Genomic DNA, 12,795 nt, shown 5'->3' with positions numbered 1-12,795 from the left:
AGGCATCATCTGGATATCATTATAAATGTATAGCTGGTATAAATTATAAATCTTTAATGGCGCATGCTGGTATAACCTGTGCGTCTCCTGTATATAATTATATATGTACAGCTGGTATAAGTTATACACTGTATACTAGAAGATGTATAACTTATACCAGCTGTACATATATAATTATATACAGGAGATGCCCAGGTTATACCAGCATGCTCCATATCACTATATACAAGAAGATGTATAACTTATACCAGCTGTACATATATAATTATATACAGGAGAAGCCCAGGTTATACCAGCATGCTCCATATCACTATATACAAGAAGATGTATAACTTATACCGGCTGTGCATATATAATTATATACAGGAGATGCCCAGGTTATACCAGCATGCTCCATATCACTATATACAAGAAGATGGATAACTTATACCAGCTGTACATATATAATTATATACAGGAGATGCCCAGGTTATACCAGCTGTACATATATAATTATATACAGGAGATGCCCAGGTTATACCAGCTGTGCATATATAATTATATACAGGAGATGCCCAGGTTATACCAGCTGTACATATATAATTATATACAGGAGATGCCCAGGTTATACCAGCATGGTCCATATCACTATATACAAGAAGATGTATAACTTATTTGCACTTTTTTTTTTCCCCGTTTAAGTTTTTTTGCACTATTCATCAACATCTGGTTTTGCGTATGTTGAGTAACTAATATAAAGTAGGAGTTTGAAACTGTGTCTTCCATTCTTTAAAGTTCTTTGACTATTCTTAGTTCTGACCCAATTGGATGGGATAATGGTCTACTGTAGTGTTTCCCTACCAGGATGCCTCCAGCTGTTGCAAAACTACATCTCCCAGCATTCCCTGACAGCCAAACGCTGTCTGGGCATGCTGAGAGTTGTTGTTTTGCAACAGCTGGAGGCCTCCTGGTTAGGAAGAGCTGGTCTACGGTGATAATATGAACAATGTAGGTTCTACAAAAGAGCTATTGTGGGGCAAAGTTCATATTCGTGTTTACACACGTGTTTTAAAATGAATGCTTTCCCCTTTTATAAACAAGTAAATACTGACGCAACGTTGTGGGGCTGGTTTTTATCCCCAGTCCGGCTCAGGGTGTTTTGCAGGAATCTCGGGAGGGTCTCCTGGGGGTGGTGAGATCTTATGCTGACTTGCTTCAGATGAAGGTTTTGGATAAAGAGAAGATGGCTCAATTCTTGGAGACAACTCCAGGATCTGATACTAACAATTTGGATTTTTCTCCTTTAACAGCAGAGCTGACGGTGGAGAAGGTTAAAGTGGCCATTGATAAATTATATCTAAAGAAGGCACCAGGTCCAGATGGTATAACTGCAGAATTGTATAAGAAATTTAAAGACCACTGGTCTCTAATCCTCATGGACGTGTACCAAAATTGTCAAGTAAATCACCTGATGCCTCCGTCCATGAGGGTGTCCTTGTTAATTCTGCTACCCAAAGGTATGGAGCCTAGTTGCAGCAAACTGGACCGCAGGGGCAACCTGTGAGCTACTGTGGGCTGATGGGGGTAGTAGTCGTACTCACGATTGGCAGAGCCTCCCTGGGCCGGTGTGCAGTGATGGGAAGGACAGCACCAGTTCCTTCAGGGCACACTCTGCTTGTCCAGGGAATCCCGCCAGATGGTGCTTGAGGTGCCCTTGATGGAATGGCGTAGACTGACTGGTCTGTGCCGTGCTGGAACACTGTCCTCTATACTCCCCTAGCCTGGCCAGAGCCAAGGGGCTAATATGGCAGCTACATGGTGGACTAGGCCTGTTCTGCTCCTCCATTAACTTCCTACCTTCTCCTCTGTTCTCCTCTCAACAACCAACTAACAACCAACCTTTATTAGCAAACCCAGACTATATATATCAGTGGCGCCAGCACCACCTAGGGGCGAAGAGATGTAATGACACTCTCCTCTAAAACAGCCTGTTATAAGGAATTTACAGTTTACACCGAAATACATTAGATAGGCATATACAACAGTTTGAAGTGCCCACGACCATCACTGAGTGGGACACTGGATCGGGACGTCAAGAACTGGAGGCCGATTGCCCTCTTGAATGTCGACAGGAAGATTCTGGCAAAAATCCTGTTCACTAGGTTATTCTGTTTGTGCCGGGCACTGTTGGCAGGCTGCCAGTTCAGCACAATAAAAGGGCGGAACATCTCTGGAGCCGTCACCTCGATAAGGGAGATGTTTGAGAGATGTAAAGCCCTGAGGTGGAGGAGATAAAGCCTTCGACAGAGTAGACCACGGGTATCTATGGGGCACTTTGTCAAAGTACGGTATTCCGGTACAATTTGTAGATTGGCAGAAAACTTTGTATAGAGAGGCAGAGAGCTTTCCTCTGGTCAATGGTTGGCAAGGTGACATGTTCAGGGCTGAGATGGCGCATGCGCATTCAGGGTTGAGTAAGCGGTGCATGCACACTGCATATCAGTATACCTCTGCCCACATTGGGCAATGTACTGTGCATGCCGGGAATAGAGACGAAAATGACGCCGCAAGGATACAGGGCTGGCCGGGCGGTACAGAGGGGAGGAGTCAGGCGCAAGTAAGGCAGGAAGCACTGGGCGCGTGCAGCACACTCGCAGCCCCTGAGCACTTGCAGTAGGTAATTTGCATATCTTTAAAACTTCGTTTTTGGCACTTTGGAGACTCTGAAAAACTAAAGCCAGGTACCATCAGTGTGATATATCTGCCTCCCACAGAGCTATATCATCAGTTTAAAACATGCTATGTAGGTGACAGAATCCCTCTAAATCTGTCCTTATAATAATTTCGAGTTTTTAGTTTGTATACTATAGGAAGGAGGTAGTTTGGCTCACCTCTGGATAGTAAGGAAGTTAGTTACAGTTCTCTTCCACTAGGTGTCACTGTGCTGCATTGTATGGAAGCTAGTTACAGTTCTCTTCCACTAGGTGTCACTGTCCTGCATTGTATGGAAGCTAGTTACAGTTCTCTTCCACTAGGTGTCACTGTGCTGCATTGTATGGAAGCTAGTTACAGTTCTCTTCCACTAGGTGTCACTGTCCTGCATTGTATGGAAGCTAGTTACAGTTCTCTTCCACTAGGTGTCACTGTGCTGCATTGTATGGAAGCTAGTTACAGTTCTCTTCCACTAGGTGTCACTGTGCTGCATTGTATGGAAGCTAGTTACAGTTCTCTTCCACTAGGTGTCACTGTGCTGCATCGTATGGAAGCTAGTTAAAGTTCTCTTCCACTAGGTGTCACTGTGCTGCATCGTATGGAGGCTAGTAACAGTTCTCTTCCACTAGGTGTCACTGTGCTGCATCGTATGGAAGCTAGTTACAGCTCTCTTCCACTAGGTGTCACTGTGCTGCATCGTATGGAAGCTAGTTACAGTTCTCTTCCACTAGGTGTCACTGTCCTGCATCGTATGGAAGCTAGTTACAGTTCTCTTCCACTAGATGTCACTGTGCTGCATCGTATGGAAGCTAGTTACAGCTCTCTTCCACTAGGTGTCACTGTGCTGCATCGTATGGAAGCTAGTTACAGTTCTCTTCCACTAGATGTCACTGTGCTGCATCGTATGGAAGCTAGTTACAGTTCTCTTCCACTAGGTGTCACTGTCCTGCATTGTATGGAAGCTAGTTACAGTTCTCTTCCACTAGGTGTCACTGTGCTGCATCGTATGGAAGCTAGTTACAGTTCTCTTCCACTAGGTGTCACTGTGCTGCATCGTATGGAAGCTAGTTACAGTTCTCTTCCACTAGATGTCACTGTGCTGCATCGTATGGAAGCTAGTTACAGTTCTCTTCCACTAGGTGTCACTGTCCTGCATTGTATGGAAGCTAGTTACAGTTCTCTTCCACTAGGTGTCACTGTGCTGCATCGTATGGAAGCTAGTTACAGTTCTCTTCCACTAGGTGTCACTGTGCTGCATTGTATGGAAGCTAGTTACAGTTCTCTTCCACTAGGTGTCACTGTGCTGCATTGTATGGAAGCTAGTTACAGTTCTCTTCCACTAGGTGTCACTGTGCTGCATTGTATGGAAGCTAGTTACAGTTCTCTTCCACTAGGTGTCACTGTGCTGCATTGTATGGAAGCTAGTTACAGTTCTCTTCCACTAGGTGTCACTGCTCATTGAGAACTTTCATGACTCTGCTGCCAGTGTTTCTTCTCGTTGAGCAGACGCCAATGCATTGCGCATTCTAGAACATTCCAGTCCTGTCCCATGGCTGATGGCACAAACTGTTCAGATGGCAGCTTAGACTCCGGGCAGCTGATGTGATTTAGGTTTTTAGATCTGAAATTAAAACCCAATGATTTGGCGGGGTAGGGGCGATTTATAATTTAGGTAATTGGCACTTTAGTTTAGACATCATTGGAATGACTTTCTGATGTCACCCTATTATTTTTTCATTCCAATGCCGCCCTATCGACACACGGTGGAGTGTTGGATGTAGTATTTTGAATTTACATCCAATAATCCAGAAACTCTTAGAATACGTTTTCAATCTGGTCAGATTAGTTGTAAGCGCCCATCACAGTATTTTGTTTTCCATACCCTACTGTCTGGTCCAGGGCCCCACAGATCTCCAACTGACTTGGCCACAGATCACTATTCCACCCACCAGTAACCTCTGATGGTCACTGGTTACCACGTGTCCAGATGAGACTCTGCTGACCGTGCAATGAATTAAGCAAAGCCGCATATGAATAGTGCACAATGCCCAGAGGCTGCTGAGTCAAGGAAAGCTCTCAGTAATGGAAAGCTGACATGAGAATGTCAACTTCTGAGCTTCAACACCCTGGTAACCTGATCACGCTAAATAAAATTCTACTCGTTAGGAGAACCGTGTAACTGTCACAATTCTTAAATCTGAGTGGGCAAGACTTGAAAAATGGAATTGGTCTTCTAAACCACCATAGAGTGGAGTACGGTTCTGGGTTCACAACACGTATTCCAGTCCCTGCCATCACTGACACTGCCATGGTGACCCATGGATAAAGCAGCCCGTGGTCAGGTTGGGTACCTACTGATAGGTTTAGCTTGCCCAGGGCTGCCTCTCTCCACAGACCAAAGATGGAATCAACCTGTTCATAAAGTGTTCTACGTTCCCCAAGTTCACATGGGTGAGACCTTTTGGTCCACAACGAATGTGATTATTTGAAGAGCTATCAAGTCGTTAAAACCCTTTGCAGCCATTCTGCTGGGAGGGAAAATGAGTGCACAGAACCTACTGAGTTTCTTCATTACATTATAAGCATGATATATCTTGTATAGATCCTATGATGTGTCCTTTATTATACTCCAGAGCTGCATTCCTAATTCTTCTGGTTTAAAAGCTTAAAGGGAGTCTTTCGCGCCGATTGACACTATAAACCTATTAATAGACTAATGTCCATGGCATCCCCCCTATTAAAACAGTTCTTACCCTTAGTTCCCTGCTATAGTCGTTCGTCCGAAAAACACTTTTATTCTGTATGCAAATTAGGCAGTGAAGGTGCCCAGGGGCGGCCTTAGAACGGCCGGTGCCCAGGCCCCTGGGTCATCTTCATACTAATCCACTCCCCCATCCGCCGCGTCTGCCCGCCCATCCGCCGAGTCTGCCCGCCCTTGGTCTCATGTCTTTACCTTCCTCCTCCTGGCCGTAATCCCGCGCATGCGCCGATGACCGCGATGTCGGCGCATGCGCATTGTATGCCCACAGTCTGGCCGGGGCATCACAGTGTACCTCACTTACGTTCCTGCCGTGCGTAGTCGCATCAGTAGTCGTTACGGCCAGGAGGAGGAAGGTAAAGACATGAGACCAAGGGCGGATGGGCGGGCAGACTCGGCGAATGGGCGGGAAGACGCGGCGGATGGGGGAGTGGATTAGTATGAAGATGACCCAGGGGCCTGGGCACCGGCCGTTCTAAGGCCGCCCCTGGGCACCTTCACTGCCTAATTTGCATACAGAATAAAAGTGTTTTTCGGACGAACGACTATAGCAGGGAACTAAGGGTAAGAACTGTTTTAATAGGGGGGATGCCATGGACATTAGTCTATTAATAGGTTTATAGTGTCAATCAGCGCGAAAGACTCCCTTTAACACCTACCTGCTGGATCGTTGTCGGCACATAGATTGTGATTTGCACTCTGCGAAGTATCTGTACAACAGAGTCGTGTCTGACAATTACCTATGAAATACCGGCAGAACTGTGATTACAGATCTGAAGTGTAATACAGACTGTAACTCAGTTTATTATGTTTATAAATGTCCTATGTGATATTTGTAATATGTCTGGCTGTTATGGCCATTGCTTTTCATATACAGTATTTCTCTATTTAATAAAAAAAAGAAAAAAAATTTTTTGCAATCTGGTAATCTTTTTTTTCTTTTTTTGTATAACTTGTTTTTGATCTTATTTTTTTGTTGGTTTGTTTTGTTGGTATCTAGCTATAGGCCCATTACAGGACAATTTATACTATAATGCTATTGGCTTTTGTGATATGTTGGTTTATTAGAAGCAAAGTATATACACAGTGACTGCACCAGCAGAATAGTGAGTGCAGCTCTGGAGTATAATACAGGATGTAACTCAGGATCAGTACAGGATAAGTAATGTATGTACACTGTGACTGCACCAGCAGAAGAGTGAGTGCAGCTCTGGAGTATAATACAGGATGTAACTCAGGATCAGTACAGGATAAGTAATGTATGTGCACAGTGACTGCACCAGCAGAATAGTGAGTGCAGCTCTGGAGTATAACACAGGATGTAACTCAGGGTCAGTACAGGAAAAGTAATGTATGTACACAGGGACTGCACCAGCAGAATAGTGAGTGCAGCTTTGGAGTGTAATACAGGATGTAACTCAGGATCAGTACAGGATAAGTAATGTATGTACACAGCGACTGCACCAGCAGAATAGTGAGTGCAGCTCTGGAGTATAATACAGGATGTAACTCAGGACCAGTACAGGATAAGTAATGCATGTGCACAGTGACTGCACCAGCAGAACAGTGAGTGCAGCTCTGGAGTATAACACAGGATGTAACTCAGGATCAGTACAGGATAAGTAATGTATGTACACAGTGACTCCACCGGCAGAATAGTGAGTGCAGCTCTGGAGTATAATATAGGATGTAACTCAGGGTCAGTACAGGATAAGTAATGTATGTACACAGTGACTGCACCAGCAGAATAGTGAGTGCAGCTCTGGAGTATAATACAGGATGTAACTCAGGATCAGTAAAGGATAAGTAATGTATGTACACAGTGACTGCACCAGCAGAATAGTGAGTGCAGCTCTGGAGTATAATACAGGATGTAACTCAGGATCAGTACAGGATAAGTAATGTATGTACACAGTGACTGCACCAGCAGAATAGTGAGTGCAGCTCTGGAGTATAATACAGGATGTAACTCGGGATCAGTACAGGATAAGTAATGTAATGTACGTACACAGTGACTCCACCAGCAGAATAGTGAGTGCAGCTCTGGAGTATAATACAGGATGTAACTCAGGATCAGTACAGGATAAGTAATGTATGTGCACAGTGACTGCACCAGCAGAATAGTGAGTGCAGCTCTGGAGTATAATACAGGATGTAACTCAGGATCAGTACAGGATAAGTAATGTATGTACACAGTGATTCCACCAGCAGAATAGTGAGTGCAGCTCTGGAGTATAATACAGGATGTAACTCAGGATCAGTACAGGATAAGTAATGTATGTACACAGTGACTGTACCAGCAGAATAGTGAGTGCAGCTCTGGAGTATAATACAGGATGTAACTCAGGATTAGTACAGGATAAGTAATGTATGTACACAGTGACTCCACCAGCAGAATAGTGAGTGCAGCTCTGGAGTATAATACAGGATGTAACTCAGGAGCAGTACAGGATAAGTAATGTATGTACACAATGACTCCAGCAGCAGAATAGTGAGTGCAGCTCTAGAGTATAATACAGGATGTAACTCAGGGTCAGTACAGGATAAGTATTGTATGTACACAGTGACTCCACCAGCAGAATAGTGAGTGCAGCTCTGGAGTATAATACATGATGTAACTCAGGATCAGTACATGATAAGTAATGTATGTACACAGTGACTGCACCAGCAGAATAGTGAGTGCAGCTCTGGAGTATAATACAGGATGTAACTCAGGATCAGTACAGGATAAGTAATGTATGTACACAGTGACACCACCAGCAGAATAGTGAGTGCAGCTCTGGAGTATAATACAGGATGTAACTCAGGATCAGTACAGGATAAGTAATGTTTGTACACAGTGACTGCACCAGCAGAATAGTGAGTGCAGCTCTGGAGTATAATACAGGATGTAACTCAGGATCAGTACAGGATAAGTAATGTTTGTACACAGTGACTGCCTCAGCAGAATAGTGAGTGCAGCTCTGGTGTATAATACAGGATGTAACTGAGGATCAGTACAGGATAAGTAATGTATGTACACAGTGACTGCACCAGCAGAATAGTGAGTGCAGCTCTGGAGTATAATACAGGATGTAACTCAGGATCAGTACAGGATAAGTAATGTTTGTACACAGTGACTGCACCAGCAGAATAGTGAGTGCAGCTGTGGAGTATAATACAGGATGTAACTCAGGATCAGTACAGGATAAGTAATGTTTGTACACAGTGACTGCACCAGCAGAATAGTGAGTGCAGCTCTGGAGTATAATACAGGATGTAACTGAGGATCAGTACAGGATAAGTAATGTATGTACACAGTGACTGCACCAGCAGAATAGTGAGTGCAGCTCTGGAGTATAATACAGGATGTAACTCAGGATCATTACAGGATAAGTAATGTATATACACAGTGACTGCACCAGCAGAATAGTGAGTGCAGCTCTGGAGTATAATACAGGATGTAACTCAGGATCAGTACAGGATAAGTAATGTTTGTACACAGTGACTGCACCAGCAGAATAGTGAGTGCAGCTCTGGAGTATAATACAGGATGTAACTCAGGATCAGTACAGGATAAGTAATGTTTGTACACAGTGACTCTCTTGTTGCTGTAAATTATTGCTACCATGAACCTGCAGTATGGTGGACAATTGTGGACACAGTTTTTAAGGGCTGCACATGTGTAGTAACTTCATTTGTGCTTGCTGGTTTTGTTTGGAGACATGTGTAGCAGGCACCTGACCTGTAATTACTGAAGATGTCAGCACAAAACATTTTTATTGGTTATTTGCCACCAGCAGAAGATGGACCCTGCCCTGATCTGTGCGATCCTTGTGACTGATTGTGTCTGACTCCTCATACTCTCTGCGCATTTTCAATGTTTTTATTGCATCTTTGTCTTTTGCATTTATATTTGTGTTGTGGGTGTAGAGGTTATGGTTGGCATTTTCCCCTCCTTGTGTCAGAATTTGTTGCCCTAGTTTTTCAAATTGTAAATAAACTCTTTAAAGCTGATTGATGAGGAACACAAGATAATTTATTCTATCTATGACGGAGCTCTCATTACGTGCATCATGGCACCTTAGGCCAACCTAAATACTTTCTCACCAAATGGAAAAACACTGGGTAATAATGGCATGGATAGTTGACTAAACTGCAGCAACCAGTGCCTGGCAGCTGTTGCCAAAGCCAATAAGATGGTCACGTGTCAGATGGTAAATACAATATTGTGCACAGTTTTGCACTAGAAATATGTAGCAGAGCTAGAACACATTGAGATGAAATAGGGTGAATACTAGGATATGCCCCTTACGTATATGGGGGTTTGACATCTGGGACCCTCAACCTATCCAGAAAATGCAGGTATCCATGTTCTTTTAGATGTTCTCCACAATTACTCTATATGTTAATACATTGCATAACGATACACGTGAGCATCATGAATGACCAGTACAATAATTTAATTACTATTTTTCTTTCAGAGGCAAAATGTCTAAGGGTCCAGCAGTTGGCATTGATCTGGGCACTACCTACTCATGTGTAGGTGTCTTCCAGCATGGCAAAGTAGAGATTATTGCCAATGACCAGGGTAATCGTACCACTCCCAGTTATGTGGCCTTCACTGACACTGAGAGACTCATTGGGGATGCAGCGAAGAATCAAGTGGCCATGAACCCAACAAACACAGTGTTTGGTGAGTAATGCCCCTGGCAAGCTGTATATCGACTTATAATTTACCTCGGCATTCTACGTTATTTGGAAAGCTCAATATATTATTGACATTTGCCTCTTGATGTTAATTACAGATGCCAAACGCTTGATTGGCCGACGCTTTGATGACCCCATTGTACACTCCGACATGAAGCACTGGCCATTTACAGTCATAAACGATGGTGGGAGACCCAAGGTGCAGGTTGAATACAAAGGGGAGGCCAAGACCTTCTACGCTGAAGAGATATCCTCCATGGTTCTGACCAAAATGAAAGAGATCTCGGAAGCCTACCTTGGAAAAGTGAGAATGGCTTATGAGACCCCTCGATTAGACCATATTTTCAATCACACTAGAACTGGTCATCTCAGTTGGTAGATGGTGTTGGTGATATTGGAGGTTGGATGATAACACTACATAGTAAGCAATAAGGGTGATTTTCTTGGAAGGAACCTTGGGGGTCATAGTACATAGTTGTATTTCAGGCGCTATCTGTGACTTTGCCCCGCTCATGCCAGGTCTAAATTTGTGGGCGTGGCTGCGGGGGGTTTGAATGGGCTTGGCAAAAAGGGTTTGGACTTGATTGTCAAAAAGTCATATTAAAAATAACTTTTTGAAGGCATGCCAATTTGAAGTTTGACGAGCATCTGTAAGGTTCTCCATACTGAGCTTGGGTGTACAATACTTTATAAGAGAAACTATTCTATTCTACTATCTACATTGGAGCCCATGGAGAAATGGCCCCATCTATAGTTGGCCCATCTGCCTTCACCATGGCTGATGTGAGCCTGAGCAGTGGTCTTCATTCTTACAAACCATCCTAAATTGAGGGTATGACTTATAAGTTGGGTCAAACCTCTTTTTGACATGATATTCGGGAATGGGTGAAAAAGCATTGGACACTTGAAGGGTGGCGGTCCAGCACCAGAAGAGGGGCTAATCTTGACTTAAGCTTAATAAACAATACAACTACAGCGTTAGACTTTTTTTATCTTGATAGTAGAAATTATTTTTTATTTTTGAAATGTGGCAATATTCATATGTGATGTTTCAGCACTGAGGCCTTCTTCAGACACTATGCCGCTGTGATGAAGGTAGAGAAGGAAAGACGCAGTAATAAGTAGAATATGTGACCACATGTATGAAGAAAAGCGTCTCCTTCATACATGTGATTTCACATTCTGCTTATTACTGCGTCTTTCCTTCTCTTCCTTCATCACTGCGGCATAAAGTATGAAGAAGGCCTGCTTGCCGAAACGTCACATATGAATATTGCCGCATTAAAAAAATAAATAAAAAATTCTACTATTAAGATAAAAAAGTCTAATGCTGTAGTTGTATTAAAACAGGGGTTGGAACCCTACTTACAGCAAGTCCTACGGAGTGCGACAAAGATTTTTTGCAATCGATTCTTGACTTAAGCTTGCCATAGGCTCTTTCCTTTAGTGGCGCTGGGCCTAATGTTTTCTGTTACGACCCAGTTTAATGGTACTCTGATTACTTCAAATTTCAAGTTGGTTGTCTTCTTTTTATGAAGTAGTATATTAACATATTATCTTTTCCCTAGACAATCAATAATGCAGTGATTACAGTCCCAGCCTACTTCAATGATTCCCAGAGGCAGGCCACCAAAGATGCCGGGACCATCTCAGGACTTAACGTCCTGCGCATCATCAATGAGCCGACTGCTGCTGCTATTGCTTACGGGTTGGACAAAAAGGTAACACTAACAAGGGATTATTAATTCTAGGTAAAACTTTGATCAACTCATACTAATTACTCAGTGATTTTCTACCTTTAGGTCGGGAGTGAGAGGAATGTCCTCATATTTGACCTTGGTGGTGGCACGTTTGATGTTTCCATACTTACCATTGAAGATGGAATCTTTGAAGTTAAATCTACAGCTGGTGACACTCACTTAGGTGGTGAGGACTTTGATAACCGCATGGTCAACCACTTTGTTGGAGAATTCAAGCGCAAACACAAGAAAGATATCACTGAGAACAAGCGAGCCATACGACGTCTGCGTACAGCTTGTGAACGTGCCAAGCGTACACTGTCTTCCAGTACCCAGGCCAGTATTGAGATTGATTCTCTTTTTGAGGGCATTGACTTTTACACTTCTCTAACCCGAGCACGCTTTGAGGAGCTCAATGCGGACCTCTTTCGTGGCACTCTAGAGCCAGTGGAGAAATCTTTGCGGGATGCCAAGCTGGACAAGGCCCAGATTCACGATATTGTTCTGGTTGGAGGATCCACGCGCATTCCAAAAATACAGAAACTTCTGCAAGACTTCTTCAATGGAAGGGAACTGAACAAGAGCATTAACCCAGACGAGGCCGTAGCCTACGGAGCTGGTGAGATCGCTATTTAGCATTTTCGAAATGGCATAAGTTGTAGAGGCAATTCTATGTTTTTTTCCAGAAGATACAACTTTTTATGTTACAATGTTTACAATATTTTGCAATATTTGGTCAAGTTACTGGAGCACAATGCTTTAGGGTTGGACTGGACCTTAAGCCTATCTGAAGGTCCCAGACTGTGGCAGAATAATAGGCAACAAAGGGGCCTCTGCTAAACCTAAAAAATTCCAGTCCAACATTGCCATGCATTGTGGCAGCTCAGATTGTGAGCACTCAATTGTTTGCTTCTGTAC

At 43.5% G+C, this 12,795-nt stretch overlaps 1 protein-coding gene across 1 annotated transcript in view; it reads left to right on the top strand.

Moving 5' to 3' along the window:
* Window positions 1-12,795, top strand: part of LOC122929154 (heat shock cognate 71 kDa protein-like) — a 49,879-nt gene that overhangs the window by 19,875 nt on the left and 17,209 nt on the right. Inside the window, exons 2-5 of the mRNA XM_044282658.1 lie at window positions 9,913-10,124; window positions 10,237-10,442; window positions 11,707-11,859; window positions 11,941-12,496. Of these exons, the coding sequence (XP_044138593.1) occupies window positions 9,920-10,124; window positions 10,237-10,442; window positions 11,707-11,859; window positions 11,941-12,496 (1,120 nt within the window). The 5' untranslated portion in view covers window positions 9,913-9,919. The remainder of the gene's footprint in view (window positions 1-9,912; window positions 10,125-10,236; window positions 10,443-11,706; window positions 11,860-11,940; window positions 12,497-12,795) is intronic.

The sequence above is a fragment of the Bufo gargarizans genome, chromosome 2, assembly GCF_014858855.1.
Source record: "Bufo gargarizans isolate SCDJY-AF-19 chromosome 2, ASM1485885v1, whole genome shotgun sequence".
In the NCBI taxonomy this organism is placed as follows: Eukaryota; Metazoa; Chordata; class Amphibia; order Anura; family Bufonidae; genus Bufo; species Bufo gargarizans.
The sequence above is the reverse complement of the archived record's forward strand: the minus strand, read 5'-3'. Positions and strand labels throughout refer to the sequence as shown.